The 25,702-nt window shown below is 45.4% G+C and overlaps 5 protein-coding genes across 23 annotated transcripts; 3 read left to right on the forward strand and 2 right to left on the reverse strand.

Annotated features, from left to right (window-relative positions):
* Positions 1–1,917: 1,917 nt before the first annotated feature.
* LOC139831040 (uncharacterized) lies at positions 1,918–5,149 on the forward strand. Of its 5 annotated transcripts, XR_011745077.1 has the most exons (7): positions 1,926–2,700; positions 2,920–2,999; positions 3,319–3,490; positions 3,615–3,677; positions 3,830–4,036; positions 4,249–4,391; positions 5,076–5,149. XR_011745077.1 is itself a non-coding variant. In XM_071820030.1 (6 exons), exons 1-4 carry the CDS (start codon positions 2,657–2,659, stop codon positions 3,885–3,887), a joined length of 315 nt encoding a protein of 104 aa, XP_071676131.1. In that variant the 5' UTR covers positions 1,918–2,656; the 3' UTR covers positions 3,888–4,036; positions 4,249–4,391; positions 5,076–5,149. The 5 variants fall into 5 exon arrangements, 2 of the variants coding, with proteins under 2 accessions (XP_071676131.1, XP_071676132.1); XM_071820030.1 differs by lacking the exon at positions 2,920–2,999 and having other exon boundaries at positions 1,918–2,700; positions 3,319–3,468; XM_071820031.1 differs by lacking the exon at positions 2,920–2,999 and having other exon boundaries at positions 1,918–2,700; positions 3,319–3,438.
* Positions 5,150–5,347: 198 nt separating this feature from the next.
* LOC127300197 (uncharacterized) lies at positions 5,348–10,669 on the forward strand. Of its 15 annotated transcripts, XR_011745079.1 has the most exons (10): positions 5,350–5,510; positions 6,708–6,866; positions 6,987–7,059; positions 7,520–7,601; positions 7,948–8,048; positions 8,207–8,575; positions 8,865–8,915; positions 9,017–9,086; positions 9,407–9,465; positions 10,243–10,669. XR_011745079.1 is itself a non-coding variant. In XM_071820034.1 (8 exons), exons 1-8 carry the CDS (start codon positions 5,424–5,426, stop codon positions 10,250–10,252), a joined length of 564 nt encoding a protein of 187 aa, XP_071676135.1. In that variant the 5' UTR covers positions 5,348–5,423; the 3' UTR covers positions 10,253–10,669. The 15 variants fall into 15 exon arrangements, 3 of the variants coding, with proteins under 3 accessions (XP_071676135.1, XP_071676133.1, XP_071676134.1); XR_011745084.1 differs by lacking the exon at positions 9,407–9,465 and having other exon boundaries at positions 5,349–5,510; positions 8,213–8,575; XR_011745083.1 differs by lacking the exon at positions 9,407–9,465 and having other exon boundaries at positions 5,349–5,510; positions 7,520–7,577; positions 7,937–8,048.
* Positions 10,670–11,267: 598 nt separating this feature from the next.
* LOC127300199 (uncharacterized) lies at positions 11,268–17,486 on the forward strand. Its single transcript, XM_051330284.2, has 11 exons — positions 11,268–11,443; positions 11,696–11,875; positions 11,948–12,195; positions 12,285–12,351; positions 12,496–12,639; positions 12,802–12,905; positions 13,357–13,524; positions 14,434–16,052; positions 16,140–16,251; positions 16,731–16,811; positions 17,170–17,486. The coding sequence occupies exons 1-11, from the start codon at positions 11,422–11,424 to the stop codon at positions 17,248–17,250; spliced, it is 2,826 nt and encodes a 941-aa protein (XP_051186244.1). The 5' UTR covers positions 11,268–11,421; the 3' UTR covers positions 17,251–17,486.
* Positions 17,487–17,586: 100 nt separating this feature from the next.
* Positions 17,587–19,971, reverse strand: LOC127300200 (pentatricopeptide repeat-containing protein At3g09650, chloroplastic). The gene has a single exon (XM_051330285.2). It carries the CDS (start codon positions 19,917–19,919, stop codon positions 17,748–17,750), a length of 2,172 nt encoding a protein of 723 aa, XP_051186245.1. The 5' UTR covers positions 19,920–19,971; the 3' UTR covers positions 17,587–17,747.
* Positions 19,972–22,353: 2,382 nt separating this feature from the next.
* On the reverse strand, positions 22,354–23,501 carry LOC127300201 (uncharacterized). The gene has a single exon (XM_051330286.2). It carries the CDS (start codon positions 23,499–23,501, stop codon positions 22,512–22,514), a length of 990 nt encoding a protein of 329 aa, XP_051186246.1. The 3' UTR covers positions 22,354–22,511.
* Between the last annotated feature and the right edge of the window lie 2,201 nt (positions 23,502–25,702).

Consider the following 25,702-nt stretch of genomic DNA (forward strand, 5'->3'; position numbering starts at 1 on the left):
TCTGGACTGTGGATTTGCTCCTGACAAGATTGTGAAGGTTTGGAGGCTACCTGAAAGTCTACCACAAGTGAGTGAGCTATTCCTTCATGGGATAGGCTCCGGAGAATAGGGTGAGCCTTCGTGGCATGAGGAATCCTTCGTGGGACCTCCACCCCTCCAAACGTGGCGTACCTTCTTGCAAAGGAAGGGAACACGGGAATAAACTCTCGTCACCGCGTGCTATCGGTTATCCCTAACCGAACTCCTTACTTGTGATATAACTGCCTGTGAGAGCATTCGTGCTCGAGTTACTTGTATCCTCATATAGGTTGCTTCACCTAGTATGCATTAGTTTATATTCCGCAAAACCTAATATTGCAAAGAAAGAATTAAAATCCGTAGAAACCTATTCACCCCTCTAGGTTTACCATCTCTGAACTTTCAATATTATCTCTAGAAGTAATCACGGAAAATTTATGAGGGTTGGTGTTGTTCTAGAAATTTGGAAAGGTTTGAGAGAAATCGTGTCTTCAGAAAAGAATATTTTTAAATATAAAAATATTTTTTTAATGGAATTGGAGTAGATGCATGGTAAGCTACAGCTTAGACCTTGTATATTTTATAGAATTATTCTAAACGGGTAGGTTCTAAGTGTAAATATTGAAGTATATGTTTGATAAGAGGCATAGTAAACCATAGCTTAGGGCATTTATATTTTCTAGAATTATTGCAAACTCTACAACCAAAATATAAGTATAAACGTACTAAGTATGCAAAAAAATCTTGAGGTAGGGCCCTAGCTCCCGAGGCCCCAGGGCGAGCGCCCCGCCCTATGGGCTGGCCCTGACTCTCTGCATGCCATATTTGCCTTCCTTGTGGGTCCTCTGTGCTGCCTCGGCGTAAAGCACTACAAACTCCGCGGCACAACACCAAAATGACAGAGAAGACCTTTTGTCACCGTCTGTAGCACAACCTTTGCACGATGACAACCACCACTAGCGGCAAAAGGGGTGAGGAGGGACCATGGCTAGAGGCAGCTAGCCTTTACCTCCTGCGTCGCCCGACTGGGGCGACACAAGGAAAAAAAGCGTAAAATGGTAGGATTTAGGAGTTCGTTTCAACAACAAGGTACCTCACACGAGACAACAACCGGTCCCTTTAACCACACACACACCACCAGTTCGGTCATAGTTCTTGTCTCACTGGTTGTTGGGCCCTCCAACCGGCTCTTGTGACCCGATGTCTATCACCATTGCAGATGGAGGCGTGACTCTTAACCCGCTTGAGCAAGCTCCCCCACCCCCACCAAATTGCCACGCCAGGGTATACCAATTCTTGAGTACGTAGTAGTCCTCCCAAGTTGTGAACATGTGCCCATTAAATCAGATAAGATAAGATATGAGTGTTGTGGAATTACCTTTAGTCCTCCCCACCCTCCACCCCCCCGCACGTCATTGCACTATGACCGTTGCTACACTGCCACCCAAGAGCAGCTCCTCCGCTCTCCCATGTACCCCGATACTACATCCATTGGCCGTTGAATCATCTTTTCATCTTCATCTTCGAGTACACCCCTCCCCTCCCTTGCTGCTCAAATGTATACCACGCTGGACCACCACACCACTTCGAAAGATCCACGACAACCCCTTAGTGGTTTCTCCACGGCCGAATTTCTTCTATAAATGTTCCTAGACTACTCGGGCATGCAAGGCACCTGAGAGGGGCAAATGCATCTGATCCGCTCGTTTCACCCGCGTCCAGCCCGCTTTTCACCGTGGCCGTTAGATGCAGCCAAACTTTCCTCACTCGTTCAGCTTCGGAAATACTCTATGACAGATGGGACCTCCTACGTGCGGGACCCGATAGTGAGAGGAAGGCAGGTCCGCTCGTTCGGTCGTTTCCTTCTCCCCGTCCACGTACTGCAGGTAAAAACCTAGATCGAACGCGCTCCCCCAATCCTCGCATCCCTCCTCGCTCCCCAATCCCCGCTCCTTCTTTGCTCCCCGAATCCCCGGCGACCTCTCTCTCCCTCTCCCCAACGATGGTGCACCGCCGCTCCCCGAGATGGAGCCGGACGGGCTCGGCCGCTAGGGCAGGCCGGAGGAGGCGACGCAGGTGGGCGGCGGCGCGCCGCCTTGAGAAAATCGGGCGACGCAGGAGCACGCACCAAAGGGGGGGTGCCGGGGACGCCTCGCTCTCTCCTCCAGGCAGATGGCGGCGGCGACCGGAGGCGCCGGGCGCGGCCAGGGACGGGCCGACGCGGGGCGGATCCGCGACGACCGGAGGCGGCGGTGGCGGCGGCGACCGGAGGCGACCGTCGCGGATAGAGACGGGCCGGCGTGGGGGCGGCCGCGTCAAGAGGAAGGAGCTGGGAGACCGGCGGCCGCCGCGCATCGGCGACCTCGGCCTCCCCGCGCATCCTCCTGGCTGAGACGCCACCGTTGCTCGTCGTCTTCCCGAGAGCTCGCCGGCGCAGTTTAGCGGTGAGCAGACGGGGCTGGCCGGCGGTGAGGAGGTGGCCGCCGGGCAACATCGCTGTGGCGACCGCCGGGCAACATCGCTTTGGCGACGCCACGTCAAGAATCGCGGCAGGAGTGGCGGGATCTGGAGCAGGAGTGGCGGGATCCAGGGCAGGACAGGCGGGATCTCGTCGTGCTGGTCCTCCTCTTCGTTGTTGATGCGCTGCTCCCTCCTCCTCGTGGCTTCCTCGTCTCCTCCCAGGTAGGTTATTAAGGATTCCTCTTCTCCTTTTTGGATTCATCTCGATTTGAGTTGTTTATTTTTTTTACGTTTGTTTCTTCTTGTTTACCCCACTTCTGTCCCGTGTTCTTCAGGTAGCCACTGCACCCGTCCTCTTCAAGAAATCAATCAACTAGCTGGATAAATCATTTTGGAATTAACAGCGTTATTAATTTTCTATGTTGCTGATTATTCGTTCAGGGAGATGACGGACTGAGAGGTGGATAGAGATAACAATGCAGTTTTTTAGATTAACAATGCAGGGATTCATAGCCCATTCGGTTAGGAATTTGTGCACTGGTCAATTGATATATATTGTTCTGCATGCCATTGATCTTTTTTGATGCACTTCTTCCTTAAATTAAACTCCTATAACGAACTTCACTTTGCAAAGTCGCTGATTGATCAGGCTAAGTCTCCAAGAACTATAGTTTGTACAATTCTGATGATCTGCCGTTGGTGCACTAGGATAGCCTGTAGGCCTAGGCGACAAATGTTATGTTGTATAACACAAACACCACGTCTGTGGTTTCTTTTGCTTCTCAGCCATATTTACTATAGTTGGATGCTGGTAATTTGATGAGCTTACCTTTGTTTCAGGTATCTTATTAAGGTTTCTATCCAGGAGCATGTCCCGGAGGAGGCCGGCGGCACGAGCGATGAGGTGACCAACGCGACAGTTGGGTCCCTGCAGGCAGCAGCACGAGGCATCAAGCAAAGGTTATATCCCTTCTCTTCTGAGGAAATCAAGTGAGAAAAATGAGCATTCTTGGTTAGTTGTGGCTTGGTTGACTGCTGAAGATCTAGAGTACAACAGGGTTGTCTGTCAATCAGCAGACCTCTCCACCCTTTTAGGTGTTTTTTCTAATTCGTTAGCTGCAACTCTTTGGTGGTAGGGGATGCTGGCAGGGCACAAGGTTGCAGCAGAGAAAGTTGGCGTGCTGTTCAGATCTTGGGAGGTAAGTGACTATTGTTGCTTTTGTTTCTTAATGCTTTGTTTATTTACCAATGTATCATGGAGATTTTTTTTGGCAGGGCTGCTCTCTTGTTGATGGTAGTTTCCCTCTTCTCATTGAGTTCACATTATGAACTAATATTTTTGTTGATGCAGGTGGCTTTGGATCAGAAAACTTATGAGCTTATTGGGACCGATTATCCTGGTAATATGACACTAAAGGATAGTGGCAGCAGGTGAGGTTATTTGGCAGCTTTGTATATGGCACAACTAGCAAGGAGGAAGGGAGTTGGAGACAATGGTGGTGCAAACGATCCTACAATGATCATATAGCGACAACAACAGTCAGTCTGCAATCTGCAAGTAATTTCTGATGTTCTGTGCTCCATTTTGTTTCAGATCCTCTAGGACTTTTGTCTCCTCTTTATATGTGTCTAGCTTTCTTTGCCATTAACTGTACATTTTGTGCGCTTTGGTTTGAACCGGGAATTATTTTGGGGCTACATATTCTGAAATGATTGATGCAAGCCCATGATCTGCTCCGACGATTCATGCTTTCCAAGCTTGTTTCCCAGGTATCTGCTAGGTTGGAAGGAGTGGTGATGGTCTTGTGACAGTTGCTGCTTGAGCCGAGTACTATCGCCACCGTTCCACTGTTGATGCTGACGAGAACAGGGTGGGGGCAATGGCCCTGCCAGGCTTTCCATTTGTCTTGTTTGTGAGTAATCTTTGACATGGCTTAATTTATAGTATCATAAATACTACATGAAAGGAACACATGCTCTAACCAAACTTCAATTTTGCATTACTTTCTCATGGTCCACTCATTTTTGCCTCTTTCTTTTAATTGTAGTCTATGGGTGATGAATGTACACGAGTGTGTCAGTGAAATGATGCTCATTAATAGTACATGGGTCTTTTAGTAGTAGTGGTATTCACATGGTTTCTCATGGTCCACTCATTTTTGCCTCTTTCTTTTAATTGTAGTCTATGGGTGATGAATATACACGAGTGTGTCAGTGAAAGTGATGCTCATTAATAGTACATGGATCTTTTAGTAGTAGTGGTATTCACATGGTTGACATGAGAACGAGATTTCCTTTCAGGTGTATGAAATGAAATATTTCTTTTCAATTCCTAAATCTGCAGTGTTGGGTGTTTTGATGGGTTAGTGAGTCAGATCTTTTCGATAAAAAACATATTTGAAAGGTTTTTGTCACGCTACTCGGCTTTGGCTGTATTTTTAATTATTATTACAGTATCACTATAGGAAGGAAGACAACAGATGATTTTTTTTGTTATATTCTGTTGTCAGTGTTTGCTCCTTGGCTATTTTTGATAGTATCTTCTTGTTCAATATGTGAGCAGTTTGGATAATGGACATTATTGTATTGGAATGCAGATGGTTTGATGGCATGGTTCTACCTCATTATTGTACAGTGCATTCAAACCTGTTGTTGCTTTCTTCCAACCTGTATTAATATGGGTAAATGTACATATATCTCTGCTCATTGGCACTCTTTCATTTTGTACTACTACTGATTTGATAGGCTTGCTTTTGAATATGTTGTCCAATTTGAGAGCTATAAGGTTTTAGAAAAAAATACTCTTCAAATTATAGTGCATGTGCTCTTCAATCCGATCAATATACCTGCAATTCTGAAATATTTAAATGTCTGCATGTTTTTTTCTTCAGATTCTTGTGTTTACGGTTGACACCTACTGGTAGTCCTCCTCAGTCCTAACCTGGATGGTAGCGGAGGCGTGGATGTTGCAGATGGCTCCGAGGCGCTCGAGCAAATGGCCCCTTCATCTCCCGTCAAGTGATCCAAGGATGGTAAGAAACCTTCACTGGCTTCAACATCACCGCCCGTGTGAGATTTACATATTTTACTTTTGTGTATGCTGCAAATCAGTGCTTGAGTACCCCCATTCTCTGGCCTTTGCTTTTCTTTCATTCTGCGAGTATGTGAAAGTCGTGTTTCTATATGCACTGTCCGTGGAATTTGCTTAGTTAGGTTATACGATAAACGAATACGAAATCAAGAGATTCGACAGATTCAAAGTTCATCAAGGTCCCTGGATTCCTTATCCACTGTGTTGTGCCACAACATTCTCAGGGTTCCTGATTTGCTTACATATAAGAGTTGCACATATATACATTCATGTTTACAGTACAATGCATTCATGTTTGTTTTCTTGATGTAGTCTGCTCATTTCAATTGTATGTTTTGCTTTCCTTATCCTTTTGTTTTGGTAGAAGATGCCATTTGTTTTTAGTTAATCTGTCTTAAATTAAAGTGGCTAAGAGCTTAGGAGATGCTAAACTTGAGCTTATTTGCCAAACAATGTTACTTTTCTTATCTGCCTAAACACCATGTGAGCTCCTCCTAAACCTGGCCTGAGGCATCTAAAATACACCAATCTGAAGTGGCCATGGCTACGGAAGCCAGCCTGCACTTGATCTCCAGATTGGGTAACTGCAGGATAGAACGGTAGGAGGTAAGCTAGCTGCACTGTGCCACCGCACCGCAATCCAATGGTCCTTAATGAAAGCCGATAAAACAATGAACTATGAGGACATATGGGACAATGAACTATCAGGATAGAATGTTGGCTTTGAGAGTGTATAGAATCTATGTTGATGTATTAAGCCTTCCATCTCCACCGAGGAAAGCAATGGCTCTATGGGACAAAACGAAGGAGTTATTGAGGACATGGATCCTCTCCATTTTTATCTTAACCCTCTTTGTAACTTTAACAATTTCCTTATTTTTTTTGATCTATATGTATGTACAGAATAGTGCTCGGTTAATTTTTGGAGGGATTAAATGATACATGCATTTTTTTTTTATGCTCAAGGAGTGCTTGATGATCTACTTGAGAGTAGATTTATAAATACCAACAGAAAACATAAAATTGGGTTTTATTTTTGTGAAGCTATGTGCTGTAGATGAGCAAGTTTGTGTGAATTTGTGATTTTCAGCTCCTTTTGAATTTTAGTGATAACTACTAAAGGCTAATTTCATTTCAGGGAGTGAAGCATCAGTGTAAACCCATTATCGAAGTGGCCATGGCTACGGAAGCCAGCCTGCACTTGATCTCCAGATTATGTTGGAGATTGTTATCGTTTGATCGTGTTTTGGTGGTTTACAGAGGATGCGCACATGGAAGGCGGCTTTCGTGGTGTGTGGTATGATCCCCATCTCTGCCAACTTATGTTTTGTTATCATGTATTTGTCACTGTCTGTGCCAAATTTTAACTTATGTCTTTCCCTTGGCTTGTGCTGCACTATTTTTTCTCCCCATTCAGATACACTGATTTCTCACCTCATGGCGTACATGGTAGCGGGAAAGATTTTTATCGTCCGACCGCATTTTGAATGGTATAATTTTTGTGCTTTCTCTATTGTGCCATCTAAGAATGATATAATCTGATTCCATTTTCCCCACAAATGGATACCACATAGGTCACACCACGTGCTTCACGAAATCTTGGACTTTCCAAAGTTTTCCATAGAAATAATTAGCTAGCTACTTCAGTGACCAGACGGATTTGCTTGCTCCCCTGTGTGCTTCATCGCCGTCTTCTGGTCCATCGCCCAAAGGTTTATCAAAATCAGATAATAGGGTGGATGTTATTGGTTTTAGATGTGCAAATGTAATGCCGTAGCTTACATGTCTGCTATATACATGATGTGATCTTCATAAGATAATTTTTCAGATTACTGAATGTTCATTGATCTTTCTTTATGCTTCCCGACTTCCCGCTGCTATTTTCAAAGTCTGGATGCTTAGTTTTCCATTGTTGGTTTGGAGCATTTAGGAAAAATTCTATTTTTGCAGGCTAGGTGCATATGTAATGGATATTCTGGCTCGGATCTATTATTCATGCCACAGTGGGGTGAGCTTATCTTGATCCTCTAGCGTAAGCTCGGTCTCTCTCTCTCTCTCTCTCTGTTGCCATATGCTATGGTTTTTAGTTTCCATGGACTGATTACTGAATCTGGCTCATTCTTGTGAATATGTGAAGTAGAAATTTAGCGTGAACTGGTGGATGGCTTTAGTTTGTCAGTGTTTTCATTCCGATGTAATTTATTTATCGATAGCTTCTTGGCCAATACATTTCCAAATTAATACATTAAGTGGTTTCCTTCTTTACTCTAATTTTGATCATTCAAGCATAGGTTAATTGCACTGTTCTAAATCGGGTGTTCCTATGTCTTCCTCATTTTATATGCTTTGCCCTCTCCTTGACCACAGCTCATCTTCAGGTGCAAGTGGAGTTGCGGCCAGATGGTTGATCCAGCAATGGAGGGACTGTATCGTGCAAAGTTTCTCTCTTGGTTCACCGATGCGATCGCCTGTTGTCCAGGTAGACGATCTGAAATTTAGCTTTGTGACAACTGATAAGTAATTCGTTTCTTACCTGCAGTAACGCCTTTCAGATATTTCAAAAGAAACAATTGCCTTTCAATTAAACCAGTAATCATTTCATTGTTGGAGGCTTTGATCTGCACATATTAATGTCAGGGTCAGACGAAGCACGTAAAAGGCTTTTCTTGTGTCTCTGGCGGGACGATCGGTAGGGCAGGCAGCGACCGCCACGTAATATGTGCGCAGATGCTGTGTCGGGAAGAAAAGGGGCGGCGCTGGAGGAGACATGCGGATGCGGAATCAGCTCGCGGCCACGCGGAGTTTGGTTGTGGTCCTGGGCGGAGAGCAGCCAGAGTGGGAGTGCCTCGCCAGGATGGATAAGAAAAAGGGAAAAGAGGAGAAGAGGAGTTCGCACCACCCCAATCCCCTTTTCGACCAACTAGAGGTCTTACGGCGACCTCTTTTCATCGGCAACTACACTGGTGTTGACTGCTGCGTCGACTCGAAGCAGGGTGGGACGATTTGGTACCTACATCGCTCTCTCCTCTCTCTCTCTCTCAACTGGATTTAGGAGCGGATTACATGACAGGTTTTTATTGGAAATGCAGTGTTCTATAGTAGGCCTATTTTCTTGTATGACATATCACAGTTTTTTTTCTTTGATCGTACTCATTGTTGCTCTTGTTCTAGAATATTTTTTTGTACTGCCAGGTACTAATCTCACCCTGTTAGCCTGCTAGGAGGTGTGCACTAACAACATTTGTCTTGCAGATTTCTTCCAGTTGGCTAATTTGCTTTCTATGCTTCTATGCAGATTTGTCTTGCTTCAACGTTTATTTCCTTCTCTTCTCGCCCACGCAATCTGGTTGGTGTACATTTTCTCTCACCTTACATCCGGTTTTTGTCCTTCCAGTTTGCATGTTCGATGAAATGCCTGCATGCCTGCTAATTCCTTTTTTTTTGTAGGTTGATCTGTTCGTCTGTTGCTTGCTTCTTCGGGATATTTATTGTTGCCTCTTCTGCTCTCGGAATAGAGGTGCTTACCTTTCCCTCTTTTCCTCATAGGTATGTAGTCTTGTTGACAAAAATAGTGGAAGAATGATGTTGGTTTGTGTGGCCGTTGTTTGTAACGATGGAATAGTGCTCAGCTGCCATAGCATTGCTCCTGGTCATGTGCTTGCATGATTGGCTAATCTCTGTTCGGTACCTACACATATGCCTCCCCCCACATCCTATCCTCTATATATTTATATCTACTGATTTTTTTTGTAAGAGGAAGAGCAGCAATTTATAGCCAGAGCAATATATGTAAAGTCATATATAATGGTGTTGATTGTAAAATTTCTTAATCCCCAGGCCATATAATAAAAGGCGAAGAGCGGCGGTAAGGAGTCATGCTTACGACCGTGCTCATGGTTATAACCTTGTGTTTAAAATTAAGCATTTTCAACATCTATTCATGCACTCTGCTGTGGACTGGAACTTGCTGTGTAAAGTTTAAATTTATATCTTTTCATTATGTTTGCTTAAAAAGAAGTGTGAACCATGTATAGGGTAGGCATGTTGGCAGCACCGGCGCAACATGGAAAAGAGCAGCTTTGCTAAAATATTCATGCTAACCAGTTTCGTTTGATGTCACCACTAACATGATGCATCTTAACTTCCTAATTTGGCTAAGGGGTAAATAAATTCATGTTTATGTGCGTCTTGGCTCCTTATAATGGTGAGCATTGAGCCTGAAATGCCACCTGGTATTTCTTTTGTTATTAGCATTTAGTAGTCATATGACCGGTATCTTGGCTAGAGAGATGCAAGGAATTTCAATAATTGGTTTAAAGGTCCTTCGTATACATGACACCTACCTTTATTTTCTTATTATCTCTATAATTATTTACTTGTGACAAGTTGAATAAATGTCTGATTTAGTATATTCAAATGGACATTTAATTTAGGTTCACGATAAGTGAAATTGCATTTTTATGATGCTAACATCATGAAATTACCTTACCTTAATCTACAAAGTGCACATTCTATTTTCTAATAGTATTGATGGCTTTCTAGCACATATCATTATCGTTATTTTTGAAGTACATTTCTTTAAGATTTCCTACTATTTCTGTAAATGTATTGTGTAGGATTCTGAAATGAGTCTTAGATTGTGAAATGTTTAATTTGTTTTGTCCTCTATCAAGTGTTAGGTAAATCTTGGAGTGAGCAGCGGATGGCTGTGGCTGATGGCGTGGATGGCCATGACGTTGTACTTGGTCAACGGATTAGAGGGCGTGGAGAGAATGGAGAAAGGTGTAGCAGATCAGGACGATAGGTTTAAGAGGAAGAGACTGGGTTGTTAACGCAAATCGCGATGGGGATGGATGGTGTCGCTGAGAATAGTGGTGGAAATTGTCTACACGGGCAATTATTTGTTGGGCTGTTAACGCAAATCACGATGGGGATGGACTCATGGATGGTATCGCGGAGAATAGTGGTAGAAATTATCTACGCGGAGCAACTATTTGTAATAGTTTCTGGTTCCGTGGTATCGGTTAAGGGAGGCTCAAAATGTCGAACCAAACTTTTCTCACTTGCTACTCACAATAAGTAGATACATTCTTCTTGGAATTACTGTCTTTTTATGTTTCTTTTATGATGCTACTTTTTCGGTACAATAACTATAATTTGGCTGGGGAACTTATACAAAAGCAGAAAAGCAAAAAAGAATGCTGTGGAATCATACTAAATTGTTATATATATCTTACTGCAGTACCTCAATGGGATGGTGTCTGCAAGATACCAAAGCAATTAAATTACAAACTAATTTTTAATAATAAAATAATCTAAAACTTATGATTTAAATTCTGAATTGAGTCTGCCGTTTGCGCGATAGCGCAACGGGTCATCTAGTCACACTAAAGCATGCACATAAGTGGTGCAAATGAGCGAGGCTGCATGACTCTTCTCACATCCTTCTTGGACAAAGGGAGTACTAAATTTACAGACAAACTATAAATGAAAATCATTGTCAAACGTGTGCATTGTCCACCAGAAAAAGTCAACCGCTTCTTACATTTTGGAACGAAGGAAATAGTTTTGTTTGGAAGAGGCCCCGAGGGATCGGACGGACAGGATTATGTCAATCCTACTGTTTGGACGCTGTTGCTGCCCCCACCAATTTTTAAGTTCCCGCTGGGCAGCCGATTCGAACGGAACAGAGAACCAACGCCTCAAAAAAAAAAAAAAAAAACACCCCCAAAAGATTCAGTTCCCCATCGGCCATCGCCATCCCATTTCGCCGTTCCCGGCGCCGCCTCCGCCTCCGCCTCCGACGACCCCGGCTAAGACTGCATCTCCGTCAAGGTCCGCCGCATCTACGCATGGATTCGCCGCTCCACATCGGTGAGCCACCCCGCTAACCTCCCCCCTCCGCCCACTCCCTCTCTGTGCGCGCGCGGTTTGATCCGGTTACCCAATGTAAGTCTGGGTGGCTGCAGACCTAGGTTACGCGTCTGCGTTCTCGTCCGCCGTCTTTAGCGCGACCAAGCTCCCCTCTCGATTTTACCCGCTCTTATGCTGCGTCCAGCGGTACGGATTCACAGCATCCAGTGGCGGATTCATGGCTAGTAATTCTAGATTTCTGATCTAGCACAGATTCTCCACCACTCATGGAAAAGGGCGATAAAGAGAATATCCGCCAAGACCGCAACATTATGTCCGACTGCCCAACCCTGCACAGGGAGGGGGCTGTCTCTACAAAGAGGAAGAAGAAGCCCGGGGGGTTCAACCTCAGGAAGAGCATCGCATGGAACCCTGCTTTCTTCACCGAAGAAGGTGCGAGTAATTCCTTCCCAGATCTTTGTGCCAGATCGGGCTGGAGCTGACGGGTTTTGTGAAATTTCGCAGGCGTTTTAGATAATTCGGAGCTTTCTGTGCTCAGTGGCTCCCAAATGAAGCCAGGCAGGAGCCCTGGCTCAGGGGTTGGTGCTACCATTTCCCCGTTGTGTAGGGTTGGGAGAACTGGCAGTGCATCCATACTGAAGGATGTCACAGAGAGTTCCCGTGGCAAGTTGCTTGTGAAGTATCGTAGTGCCGAGAACAAGGGAAGGAAACTGTTTTCTCCTGCAAAACTTCCTGAGCGGGTTGAACTTCCGGTCAGTTCGTCATTCAGCGCATAGTTTATTCATGGTAGTGGGGACACTAATTATCATGCAATATCATTCCTCTTTCTGTTCAATTTCAGGAAAAGCAGGATAAGAGGTCAGCGCGAAGCATTCAAAATTTGATACCGAGGTCACCAGCAGGATATGCATATCCTTTGTGATGTTTTATTTTAGGATAATTGTACAAGTCTTAATTTTTTGTTGCCAACAGTAGGTTTAAGTTATCGTCAATACTGTTGTTGCGAAGTTGTCTTGGTAACTGCACATGTTGTTAGTCTTAACTTGGTTATACACAGAAGAAGGCGTCAAATTCAAATGCTACAACTCAAATGACAAGAACACCCAAAAAGTTATCGCAGCCTTCTATTCCTATGGTCCCTAGAAGTACCTCATCAGCGACAAATATCTCCAAATCAAACACAAAGTTACCTCCAGGTATTCTTGTGTATATTTCTTTTGAAGGAAGTTCAGTCTTTGCGAACTCATGGATTTCTTTTACTTTACCTCAGTGACGTTTGTCTGTTGTTTAACTTTACTCTATTTGCACTCTTGTATGCTACTACCAACTAGCTAACTCATGGCACTGCTATTTTTCAGTTAAAACCGATCACCCAAGTAGAGTGGAGGCACTCCAGCTGAAGTCGAAGATTAAGCCTACATCTTCAACTAAATCCTCTGGACTTATCACAGAGAAGGATGTGGTGAGTTCTTGTACTAAGTACCATCTTAATATGGGAAATCTGTCTATGTGCCCCCCATATTTCAAGCAATGTCATTCTATCCCTGAGTTTATGCAGCTGTAGGCACTTGAATAAAATGTGGATAATTAAGGTCTGATTTTTCAAACTGTAAGCAGCTTCATTCTGTATTGTATTTCCTTCTCTTAGAGTCCACAGATTTAGATTTACAAATCTTGATGTATGTAGTTTTTTACCATCTCAAAAAAGTTACAATTAAATTGTTTAGTTATTCGAGGGAATAAACAGGTAAGCATGGCATCTAGCATCCTTACAAGGGAAAAAGAGCACCTAGACTTTATTTTCAAATCTTACGTATGGAAACAGAACTTAGTGCTAACCTGGACTTTTAAGCTGGAGAATTTTTCTGCATTCTTGTTTGCAGTAACTGAAACATAACTTTTTTCTTTTTCAGGAGCCTGTTACAGCCCTCCATGGAGAAGGCAATAGTTCTAGGAAATGTACAAGTTATTCAACATATACACAAAATAGGCCCTCCAGTTTTGTTGGTGTCCCTGCATCAACTTCCGCTAAACCATCAGCACTTCGCATGCCTTCACCTTCAGTTGGTTTTTTCTCTCAGGTTACGTTCTTCCATACCTATTCCCATGTCACATGTGATGATTTTACATCTACATTTTTTTTTCTTCAGAATGTCTTTTCCTTTGTGGTTTAGTGCACTGGTGTTGTTTGTTGTTCTATGCTTGGTATGGAAAATAATGCGATTATATTACAGCCACCTGAGTAATAAGTAGACATGTGATTCTAGTATTCTACGCAAACTCTTGTCTGTCTATCACCAAACTTTGCAAACAAGTTCCCTGCAAATGTGTGAGACAATGGTGCTGATATCCCGATTTGTGTGGACATATGGAGTGCATTATCCATTAATTGTTATAGGGACGTTTGTAATTTGATTTTGTAGCACATGGGATGATATGAAAATTGCTTGTGAAAGAGATGACCATGCTACAGACACTACTTTTAATATTTCCATAAGAAAACCTGACCAACAAGGCACTAGCACCTTGTGCCATTGTTTGTACTCCTTCCGTTCCACAAAAAGCTTCTCAACTTTGTCTACATTCGGATGTATAAAGACATATTTTAGTTATAGATACATCCGTATCTAGAAAAAGTTGAGAAGCTTTTTTTTTTTTTGGAACGGAGGGAGTATAAGAATGACCAGGACACCAGCCACCCCATGAAATAAATTATGCCAATGGGAGTCGAACCCTGGTGGCTGTTGACATCTTTTGCTTATAATTTTTGCCATAGGCAGAATTAAATATATGTCTGCACGTTAGTTCAGATGTTGTTTGTCTTCTTTGATTAACTTAGCTTCCAACTTTTACCGCTCTTTAACTTCTGAAATCTGTTGGTTTCACTTTGCCATTTAATTCTTACTTTCTTGATTGCTTTTTTTTGTATTCTGTCAATACTTTTTTCTTGAACACCGTCAAAACTTCACTGATTGAATGGTTGCTTTCAGGAAAAGGCTCTTGTGTCACATGATGCTGCTGCTCAAGGAAATGCAAAGAGCTGTGTTACTCGAAATACTTCATCACTTGCAAAGCCTCCCAGATATAGGCAGTCTGAGTATGTAAATAGCAGGCTATCTCAGGCTCCTGTATCAAATGTTGATACTGCTCAAGGAAATGCAAAGGTCTGTGTTACTAGAACTACGTCAGCACTTGCAAAGCCTCCTAGATATAAGCAGCCTGAGGATTTAAAAAGCAGACTCTGTCTTACAGCACAGCTGCCAACCAATTGCCCTGCCAATTCAGAGTCGGTTGTGCATCCTGCAATCAACTCTTTGGCCTCTTCATTACCTGGTCTAGAGCAGGACAATGAGTGTTCTGGGAAAGAATCCTTGTCAGAAGGTATAACAACATGCTCAGCAAATTCAAGAAATGCAAATACTGAACCAACACAGAAGGTTGATTGCTTCTCTGTTGGAAGTGGAGCTACTACACGATCACCTGGTTCAGAAAAGAATGATGGTTCCAGAAATGGCATGCCAAATGTGGATATTGTTGCATCACATGTAGAAGAAGGGGTCATTGTGAAAAGAACTGAACCTAGTGAGGACTCCCAGTCTCTAAAATCTATTTGCACCCCAACCATTGAGCATGTTGAGAACTCCTGTTCTCATGAAGCTGCCATCGGCTCAATGAAACCTATTGCGGTGAGTATATTGTCATCGTCTTGCATTTCTGAAGTGTGCACCCTTGACGGTTTCATCTATGAAAGCAAATCAGAAAATTGTGCTGGTGTAGCAATTGACCTGGAAAATTCTCTTTCTGGAGAGACAATGGTCTCAGTTTCTTCCTCAGAAGGCAACAGTTGTACTCCAGGTCTGGACTTCTTGCGAGATTTTGATTCCTGCAATCAACAACGTACTGAATCTTCCACTAGGAAATCAGTAGAGTCTACAACATGGGCAGATCGGGTGCTACAGTGTGGTAATTCAGTTGATATAAAACCAGCTTCAGCTGATGGTACAGCAGATTTGCCTGGTTCCTTTTGTAATGAAGCCGAACCTAATTCATCAGACAAACCAAATACTGATGGTAGTGTCGACTTTGAGTCAGATAGTCCATTGATTGGCAAGGAAGCTCAGCTCTTAGTAGGGTGTGATTGTGACAATGATTATAGGCGTACAGAATGCCCCCCTATAGAACCAGAAGCACCTGTACCTCGTGCTGATTTTAGTGATCTAAAAGAAGTCACAGTAGATTTTAGGACAGAAACACATGATTCTTTGGCAGTGGAAAGACAGCCTCTTTTATTGGAAGAACCCAATGCTGAAGAAGATATGGATATTGACTCAGATAGTCCACTGATTAGCAAGGAAGTTCAGCTGTTAATAGGGTCTGAATACGACCATGATTATAGGAGTACAGAATGTTCGCCTATGGAACCAGGAGCACCTGTGCCTTGTACTGATTTTAGTGATTCAAAAGAAGTCGCGATTGACTGTAAGACAGAAACACATGATTCTTTGCCAGTGGAAAGACAACAGGTTTTATTGGAAGAAGCAAATACTGAAGACGATATGGACCTTGACAAAAACGAGTTGTTAACTCTAGAGGATCCATCACCTATAGGGTATGGATGCACCGAGTATATCAAATGCATAAAGTTAAATGGCTTGAGTTGCATAGTGCATTGATAGTTTCTCCTTATCTTTTGCAGAAAGACCAAGGCAGTGCACAGACCAGGCACAAATACCATCATAAAAAATCATCTAAAACAATTGGTACCATTTTCGGAAGAATGGCTTGCTGCCATGGAGGCTTGCGGGGAGGTCTGTTTTCATGACATAATCGACTTTTCAAACTTTTTTGTATATGAACAAGTACTTCTGGTAATTATCTGGATTTTCTGTAAGTGTGATGTTCTATATAGCTAGAATGTACGATATACCCTTGCCCTAATTATGCAGAAACGTTAGTATACCAATATAATCCTTCAGTTTTGTAGTTCTCTGTTTGTATATTACGTGGATGAATCTGATCAAGCATCCTGATAATCATATATGAATACAGTATCTGGGTAGTAGCTGATTTAGGACCATTGCATTGATATATTCCCTGGGGGCACATTGCATATAGATATACCCTCATACTTGGATTAAGGTATATAAGTGTGCAATGGCTTCTTTTTAATTTTACCAGAACAATAGTGTTCATCTTACTTCTGGCTGTTATAACTTACAAGTTCCACTGATTCTATCACTATCGTCACTACGAGGTTTGCATCTGACGTGTTAATATGTTTTAACAGGAAGTTTTGGAACAGAAGAGTGGAGCTGTGCAAAATTCTCCTACCGATAAAACTACCCCAGAGCCCAGTCCTTGGTCACCGGTACGCTCCTGCACAATTGCAAATAATTCATATCCTCTAAACATGCACCAGGTGGTGCTTTGATGTTTCCTGAGGTTTAGGAATGTGTACATGGGACATGCAATAAATCTACTTACAATAAGTTCCATGTTTTAAAAACTCTTAATAGAAGGTCCATCTTTTTCAGTCTTGATGTGAGAAGTTCTGTTCTTGAAATGCACAATTTAAATTCACAATTTCAAATCGATTTTCGGCAACGATAAAACGAGGATACTGATTCAGCTAGGACCAGTAGATTCCTTACAAACTGAAGATCATGCATACGGTATGACTCTTTGATCTGGTGGAATTCAAAGATGTTTTGCATCTGTTTTTGTAGGTTAAACGCAAAGCTCAAGATGTTGGTCCATTTGACTGTACCAAGTACTCCAAAAACGTTCGGACAACTGACACCCCTTAACCTGCTCAGCTGCGCTTCACCTTCTCTCGAGGTACCAGCAGACACGCTGTACAAAGTCAGAGCACAGCTCGGAGCCTTGTGAGATCTGCCACTGAATCTTACTTTGTTCAATACAACAGCCTCGTTGAGGTGCTTTTGTTTGTTACCTGACAATTGTTCCCTTGAATTGTAAAATCACTACTGTTGGATCACGACACAAGCAATGCTTGGTAAATAAAGAGATCATTTCTTCTGAATCCTCATTAGCACCAAACTGTCTGAATGTTATCTTAACGCCAAAATATCTGACAAGGCATTTTTATGTCCCTACTAATCTAATGAAGCAATCGAGCAACATTATGAGATGGAAGACTTACTCATACAAGGTAACATTGCCATGATTTATGTAGTGATACAACATCAGTATTATGTATGCAGCAGTATGCTAGTATCTCTTTGTAGTTGTCAAAACTTTCTTGGGAGGAGATGCAGAAGGAAGAGGGGTTGTGCTCTAGCCTCTAGCTGAGGTCGTCGTCGTCGTCGTCGTCTTGGGTGCTGACGAGGGGGCTGATCCGCCACTCGCTGCCGTAGTAGGAGTTGGGCAGGCCGAGCCAGAACTTGAATGCCTCCGCTGCCCTCTTGCGCTCCCGCCTTCGGTCCTGCCTCGCCTGCGACGCGTGCTTGCTGGTGAACATCCTGGAGTGCATCTCGATGTAGATCTTCTTGTACTTGGTCTTGTTGGGCGCGATGCCGTTCTCCTCCATGCACGCCACGATCTCCAGCGCCTTCTTGAAGAAGGCTCCCCGGACGCACACGTCGGCGAGCGCGTCCAGGAGCTCCTCGTCGGGTTTGAACGGTGGCTTGCCGCCGGCGCCAGCCTCGCACCGCTCCTTGACCTCGTTCCACAGCACCAGCGCCTCCCCGGGCTTCCTGGCGATGGCGATCCCCTTGGCCAGGCTGCCGTAGGTGGCCACGTCCGGCTGCGCGCCGCGCTCCTTCATCCTCTCCACCATCTGCTTCGCCGTGTCCAGCAGGCCCTGCTGGCAGTACCCGTCCACCAGCATGTTCCATGCCGCCCTGTCCACCGTCACCCTGGGGTCCTTGTCCATCTCCTCGAACACCTTGAGCGCCACCTTGGGCTGCCCCGACGCCGCGAACGCCTTCATCAGCGTCGTGTAGCTCACCGTGGACGGCGGCACCCCGCGCGACCGCATCTCGTTGAAGAGGGCCAGCGCGCCGGCGCTGTCGTCCATGAGAACGCGCCCGTCCATGAGGGTGTTGTAGGTGACCACGTCGGCCTCGATGCCGGCGTCGGTGGTCATCTCCTCCAGGAGCTCCCTGGCCCTGCTCATCTGCAGCTGCTGGCAGTAGCCCTTGATGAGCACGTTGTAGGTCACCCGGGTCGCCGGCACCCCTGCTCTCCCCATCTCGTCGAGCACGGAGTGCGCGCGGTCTACGTCGCCGGCGGCCACGAGGGTGGATATCACCGTGGTGTAGGTGACGTGGTCTGGCCGGCTCTCCGGCATCGTCTCCCCCTCCAGCCGCATGGCGCGCGCCATGGCCACCACGTCGTCCACGCGGCCGGCGTTCATGTACCCCTTCATCAGCGTCGTGTACACCCTGGAGTTGGGCGGGTACGTCCTCGGCAGCAGCGGCGCCTCGGTGCCGTCTTCCGGCCTGGCCCCGACGACGTCCTCAAGCACAGCGCTGTGCTCGTCGGGGGTGTTGTTTTCTGCAGCTGCTGCCACTTGCCGGAGCAGGAGGCAGACGTCGGCGCGGCCTTCCCGCATGGCCTGCACGATGTTCTCTGCCGTGGGGATGTCGCCGAAGCCGACGTAGGCGGCGACGAGGGAGTGGAAGGTGGTGGCGCAGGGGGCGAGGCCGGCGGCGAGCATCCGCTCGAGCACGCGCGCGACGAGGTCCCGGCGGCCGGCGCGCGCGCACATCTTGATGGCGATGTTGTAGGTGAGGGCGTCGGGCGCGGCGCCGGCGCCCCAGTTGCGCGTCTCGTGGAAGAGGTCGCGGAAGCGGCGGCAGTCGCCGGCGTCCGCGCAGGCGCTGAGCGCGGCGTTGAAGGCGGCCGTGTCGGGGAGCGAGGAGGGGGAGGGCGGGGCGCGGCGGAGGTGGTGGAGGACGGCGTGGAAGAGGCGGAGCGCGCGGGCGGGGCCGAGGCGGGAGACGGCGGCGGTGTAGGCGCGGCGGTCGGGGAGGAGGCCGCGGCGGAGCATGGAGAGGAGGAGGGAGTAGGCGAGGTGCGCGTTGCCGGAGCGGGCGGCGGCGGAGGCGGCGAGGGAGAGGGAGTTGGCGTCGAGGAGGGTGAGGCCGCCCTGGGCGCGGAGGCGGTGGAGGAGGCCGGCGGCGCGGGAGAAGGTGCGGGAGGAGGTGGAGGTGTAGGAGAGCTGGGCGAGGAGGCGGGAGGCGGCGGTGGGGGACTCGGGGAGGGAGGGGGAGGAGGCGAAGAGGCGGTAGGCGGCGTCGGTGTCGCCGGCGCGGAGGAGGGCGAGGAGGGCGTCATCGTCTTGGTGGGTAGTAGAGAGTGGTGCGGCGGGGGAAATGGCGGAGTGGACGAGGTGGTGGGTGCGCGACGAAGAGGAGGTGGTGGTGGTGGGCGGCGAGAATGGCGGCGGGACGGAGAAGGGGGCGACCGGAGGGTGAGGATGGGGCTGGAGGCGGAGCTTGCCGTGCAGCATGATGGATGCTCTGCTTTGCTGCTTTGCTCTGTTGTGGTCTGCACAAGGGAAGAAGAAGAAGAAGAGGATGACGCTGACGTGTTAAACTGTGAGTGTCGCACACACGACTACAAATCCTTTCAATTTTTGTGTCTTCGTGTGGAGCCTCTTCCAAATCGTGGCCGAACCTCTACCAATCTAGGCTAACTCAGCCCGCTAATATTCAGGGCCCAAAGAATATGGATCCATTGCTTCACGGACTGAGGATCCATGCTTGTACCGAGCGATAGCACAATATTGCCAAGTATAGATTTCCACCCTATAAATATGCTTGTGTGTATTTATAAAAATGTCTAGACCTACATAATTGGTAGACAATTTTAGAATATATCTCCAATAACCACGACACTTAGCAAGAAGAGATACACCGTACCTAAAGCAAATATAGACATACACCTCCACCTCTTGTATTAGTGTTCGAGGCAAAAAAAAGGGGTCAATTAGTAGTAAATATTTGTGTCCCTCTTCCATGTACACTCCACAACTGTTCATCTGATCGAAGTAGTGAAGACTAATTAACTTCATTTACACCCTTAGCTATAACGCGCCCGCTAAAGGTGCAAATGTGTTGCAAGGAAATGTCATGCATTGAACAGCGTTTCCACCGCAAAAGTGGGATTATTCAGTCAAATCGTCCACAATTAACTACCGGGATGTCTGCGGGTTCCACGGTATAGGGTGTGTTTGGTTTCTTCTGTTCTTAATTTTCCCCAACTTTGTACCCAATGCGTGTGAAGCCAGTCAAATTTGGTACCTACTTATGGAGAAAGATGGATAGCCATAGATGTGATTCTTACAAGTAATGGATGGTTCGCCGTAACTGCTTATATGAATAAATGTGGGTGTAAACTTGTTCTGAACATAATAGCCAAATCGCGACGAAAGTGCTCAATAATGCCTTTATAAATCCTATTGATCGAGAATTGTCTTGATTTTATTTTTATCAAGGATCTAACCATAATGGGCAATATTTTATAAAAGAGTAGTTGTTCAGTGCACTAAGATGATCTAGTACTAACAATGAAATGGCAATAAGGGGTACTAACAAGAATACCCCTCCGGACAACTAAGCCTTGTTGAAGGCTCATCTGATGATGGAAGTGCCAGCAAAGCACTCGACATTGCAAGCTACTTCGAAGGAAAATAATGCCAACATGTTATGCATGCGTTGAAGACCAATAATATCTTTGTGAATCACCCGGAAAAGTAGAACATCGTTGTGAAATATGAACATTGTCTCTAGGGAATCAGATGTTACTTTTTTTTTTCCAAAATCTGACAATGAATCAAATACCACATCAAGCTCCATTGACGAGAGTTGCTCCTCCGAAATGTTTTGGAGCACGAACCGTGTGATTCCAATGTACACTTTGGCGTATGACGTATCAACCCCATGGTGCCAGTAAAAGGTTACCTTGAATTATTTTTTGTTTTGCCTTAGATAATTCATGTTATGTATGTTTGATTTAACGCGATTTTTCTCACGGAGCCAGTGTTTACGGAAAGGTATTCACCGTCCATGGGCATCGCAACACATGTTGTGCCATGTTTGACCAATATCAGTTTGATATGGTACACAATTGAAATTTAATTGAAATCATGATAAAATCTTGCAGAACTTTTTATAAAGCTGTAAATTTAATTGGAGAATAACTGAAGTAGTCTAAATATGGGCGGAATCTATTCGTTATGCTTCTGAAATACTTCCTCCGTTTCTAGATATAAGCCATATAGTTTTTCTAGAAAAAAATCATAATATAGGTTTTATTGCATTGCACCACTTTTCTTGAGAACTTTCTTTAGAATTTGATTATGTTTCCTTATCTTATGCAAACTCCTCTATTTTCTCATGTCAATTGCCCAAGGGTAACCCCGCCCAAATCGGGGTAAATTTTTCTCCAAGTGCGTTCTTTAATTTTCATGCCCAAAACTATATGGCTTATATTTAGAAACGGAGAGAGTAATTAAATTTATCAAGATTTCATTACGATTTCAAGTAAACTTTAGATGTGTATCATATAAAAATGAAGTTTGTCAAACCTTCGCGTGGATGGTGGATGACTGACCGGTAATAATCGTCTCCGTGAGAAATGTGTTTTGGATGTTTGATTGATATATTGTGTTTTCATTAACATAAATCTTGCATCAATCCGATATGTAGATTGATATAGCGGAATTAAGGAGAAACATAACAGTTGCTAGAAATGTGTCTGAACGGGAACCGTATCAATGTTAATGCATACAGACCACTGGAAAACAATACCAATCAACTAATTATTACTTAGCTGATACAAAACCATCACCAATAATGTCATCAAGGAATGGTGATCCTTTAATTAAGCATCGATCCCAAATGTTGATTCATTCATTCTCATTCTCAGGAGTATCACTCAAATAAAAAAAAAGACTCCTCTCTCATCTTGTTTAAACGAAACACGAAGAAATGGTGCGAGAATTAACCCAAGCAGGGAGTAACAAAATAGGAAATGTTGGACCGATCCACTTTTTTCTCCAATAAACGGCCTTCGCTTCCCACTGATTTTCTTGTTGCACTTACATCAGGGAGCCGCTGTTGATGAGGCTCTGCCACTGGTTTGATGAGCCTCCATTGTTGCTCCAGTAGCAGTCCCCAGATGACCCGTCATCGTCGTCGTCGTCGTCTCCGCCGCCGCCACCGCCGTTGGTGTTGTTGTTGTTGCCCGTCGCTGCATCGTTGTTGCCGGTGCCCAGCTGCTGCTGGGATCCAACACCGCCACCGACATTAGCATTGCCAAAAGGTGGCTGCCACTGGAGCCCCATCATGCTGCCATCTCCATCCCCACCCTGAAATGCTGCAGCAGCTGTGCCACTGATTCCATTTCCACCAAACACGAGCCCGCCATGGGGCAGCATCGTACCTGCAATGCCAAACGACGGCGCCGGAGGCGTCATCAGCATCCCAATGCCTGACCCGGCGGCAGGCCCGCCGAAGTAGTAGCCGCCGCTGTTCAGACGGTGGCCGCCATCGAGAACCCCTCCTGCTCCCCCTCTCAGCACGTCCAGGAACGACGACGTCCCGGCGGAACCCGGTGCCGCCAGGTTGGAGGATGACGCCGAGACGAAGGTGGCCAGGGAAAGGCTGCCTGGATGCTCGAACCCGGCGGACATGTACGTCGGGAGGACGTTGGGGACGAAGTCCATCATCGCCGCGCAGGCGGGTGCGGTGCCCATGGGTGGCGGTTCAGAGGACGAGGAGGAGGCGGCGCCCAGCTGCTTGTTCTGGCCGTCGGAAGAGGAGGCCGCTGCGGGGCGTTTGGACTTGCGGCAGCCGCCGCCGACGGGGACGTTGCGGAGGGAGCCGCCCTGGGTCCAGTAGCGGCGGCAGGCCTTGCAGAAGTAGCGGGGCTGGGACATGCTGTAGTTGTTGTAGTAGCAGAACTTGGTGTTGCCGGACTTGCATCGCGGGCATTCCACCCTCTGCTCCGGCCTCGGCCTCGGCTTCCGCTCCCCAGCCGCCACCGCCGCCTGGACGGACTTGGAGTTGGATGACATCATTTCCTCCATCGATCTGTAGAGAAAGTAAATTAAAAATTAGAAAGTCCATACAAAAATTGAGATAACTAGCTACCAGAATGAATGATAAGTCACTTGCATGCGCAACGTAATTGTGAATGCCTAATCAGGTTGCAATTTGAACATGCATACACGATACTAATCAATGAACTAAAAGTTAACAGTAAATATGACTGTTCATCAACAGATGCAGAGACCCAAGGTTTCCCTTTTCGAATTCTTTTTTTTACCGGAACACAAAGCTCCCAAATTTTCTACCTATTCAGTAACCAAGTATGAAAGACAATTCAAGGGCTTTCGCCTGCCCTCTACGAGTTCTGATGCCTTTTGGGATCGTCCAGATGTGGATGCAGAGTTTTTTTTTGTTTGACTAAAACTCAACCGACTTGGAAACGCAGTCCTCCTACCAATTTCTCTAGAACACATGAAAAAAATTGAAGACGAAAAATCTTGGACCAAGATACCACTGAATTGAGGTACGAATTAAGCAAGTGTGCATGGATGATGATCGATCGATGTATATGAGCAAGATAATGAATCCCCAAATGAAACTTTTTCTGTAGCTACAAGTGATTTGTAAATTAAGAAAGCAACAACTCCAAAATTGCGCAAATAAAACAAGCTAGATCGGGGAAGGCAATCCAGCGGTGAGTTCTTGCAAATCAAGATCAAGACTTCAAGATGCATATACGCATGAGCAAAAAACATCAATAGTGGGTGATGATAGGTCAGTGTAACCTAGTCATGACAACATGCACAATCGATGCAGAGCCTGGGGTTACCCTTCTTTTATAAAGGAAAACCAGCTTACCTAGCAGGACGATTTACATGGAAGGAAGCTAGCAAAAGTCACATGGGTGAGGAAGAAGAAGAAAGGCAAAAAAAAGGTACATGAACATCAAAGGAAGAAGAAGCTCACCGGGTGAACGAAGAGTAATGGAGTGCCTACTTGCTCGATACGGTGATGTTATATGATGAGATATAGATGTAGTTGTCTTTCCTTTTATACCGGCAAATGTAGACAGGTGATTAAGAACAACCACAAAATGGACGAGATAGATATGGAGCCAATTAAGAGAAGAGTTATACATGTGACTGATGAACTGTGTCTAGCCAGTGGCATTGGTAAGACAGAAACTGATGTAGAGCTGTTGTTCGGTTGTTTCCGTGGAAGACAAAACGGCTAGAGGTGACGCACACACTAGAGAGAGAAGAGACGGATGGCTTGCAAGGCTTGGGATTGGAAACAGAAAAGAGAGAGAAAGACAAGCTTAATGCCAGGGCTCTTGTGCCGCAAGCTTCTCCATCCTTCCCTCTTTTGTTGCTTGTCAGAGAGTGGGGCCAACCAGAAAACATGGGGCCGAAAGGCTGTGCATACGTGTATATATGGGGATTTGACGTGTGATATACATATGGACGGTGCACACACTATACAGTCTATGACAAACATGGACCACATAACCCTCACACCACCTACTGCCCTGGCATATCACAGCACATCACAGCACACCATATAGATATAAACAACATATCATATATATATAAACAACACCACAAGTTTAATCCACTGCAAAGCTTCACCACCACTCTTCCTTCTATAGCTTCCATTGTATGGCTGTCCATCTTGTCAGCGACCTAGACTAGAAAACACCATGTAGCAGCGCATTCATCGTGCACCTCGTGGAGCACTGGGAGCACCCCAAGGTTGAGAGGACCTGATGTGTTCTCCGGGCAGAATATGTATCCTTTGCCTTTTCAGTGAGAAATATCAACCCGCTCATCAATTCTCTACCATCAATATCAATTAATTCCTTCCAAGTATATCATTTCCATATGTCATCGACCCTACACCGCACCGTGAGATCAATATTTGCCTGAGAATTGGATAACACCTTTTTTTGAAAAAGAAATTATTGATATCTGACATGACAAATACATATGAATATTATTATACTTTCATTCAAAATCTTGACAAAGGAATATGGATTCAATGAAAATACAAATATTTGCATTCTTACATATGGCTTGTGCTTCCATAGACCCCCAAGGATGAAACATTTTAGTGAGTGAAACCTAAGGATGACTGTGATTAAACGATACATGTTCGGGGTAAGGGGTAGGATGGCTAAGATTAAACGACCACTCCTTTCACGAGTTTACACTATCCTAAGGCTTGGGGTCTATGAAAGCAC

This window comes from Lolium perenne, chromosome 5, assembly GCF_019359855.2.
Source record: "Lolium perenne isolate Kyuss_39 chromosome 5, Kyuss_2.0, whole genome shotgun sequence".
NCBI lineage: Eukaryota > Viridiplantae > Streptophyta > Magnoliopsida > Poales > Poaceae > Lolium > Lolium perenne.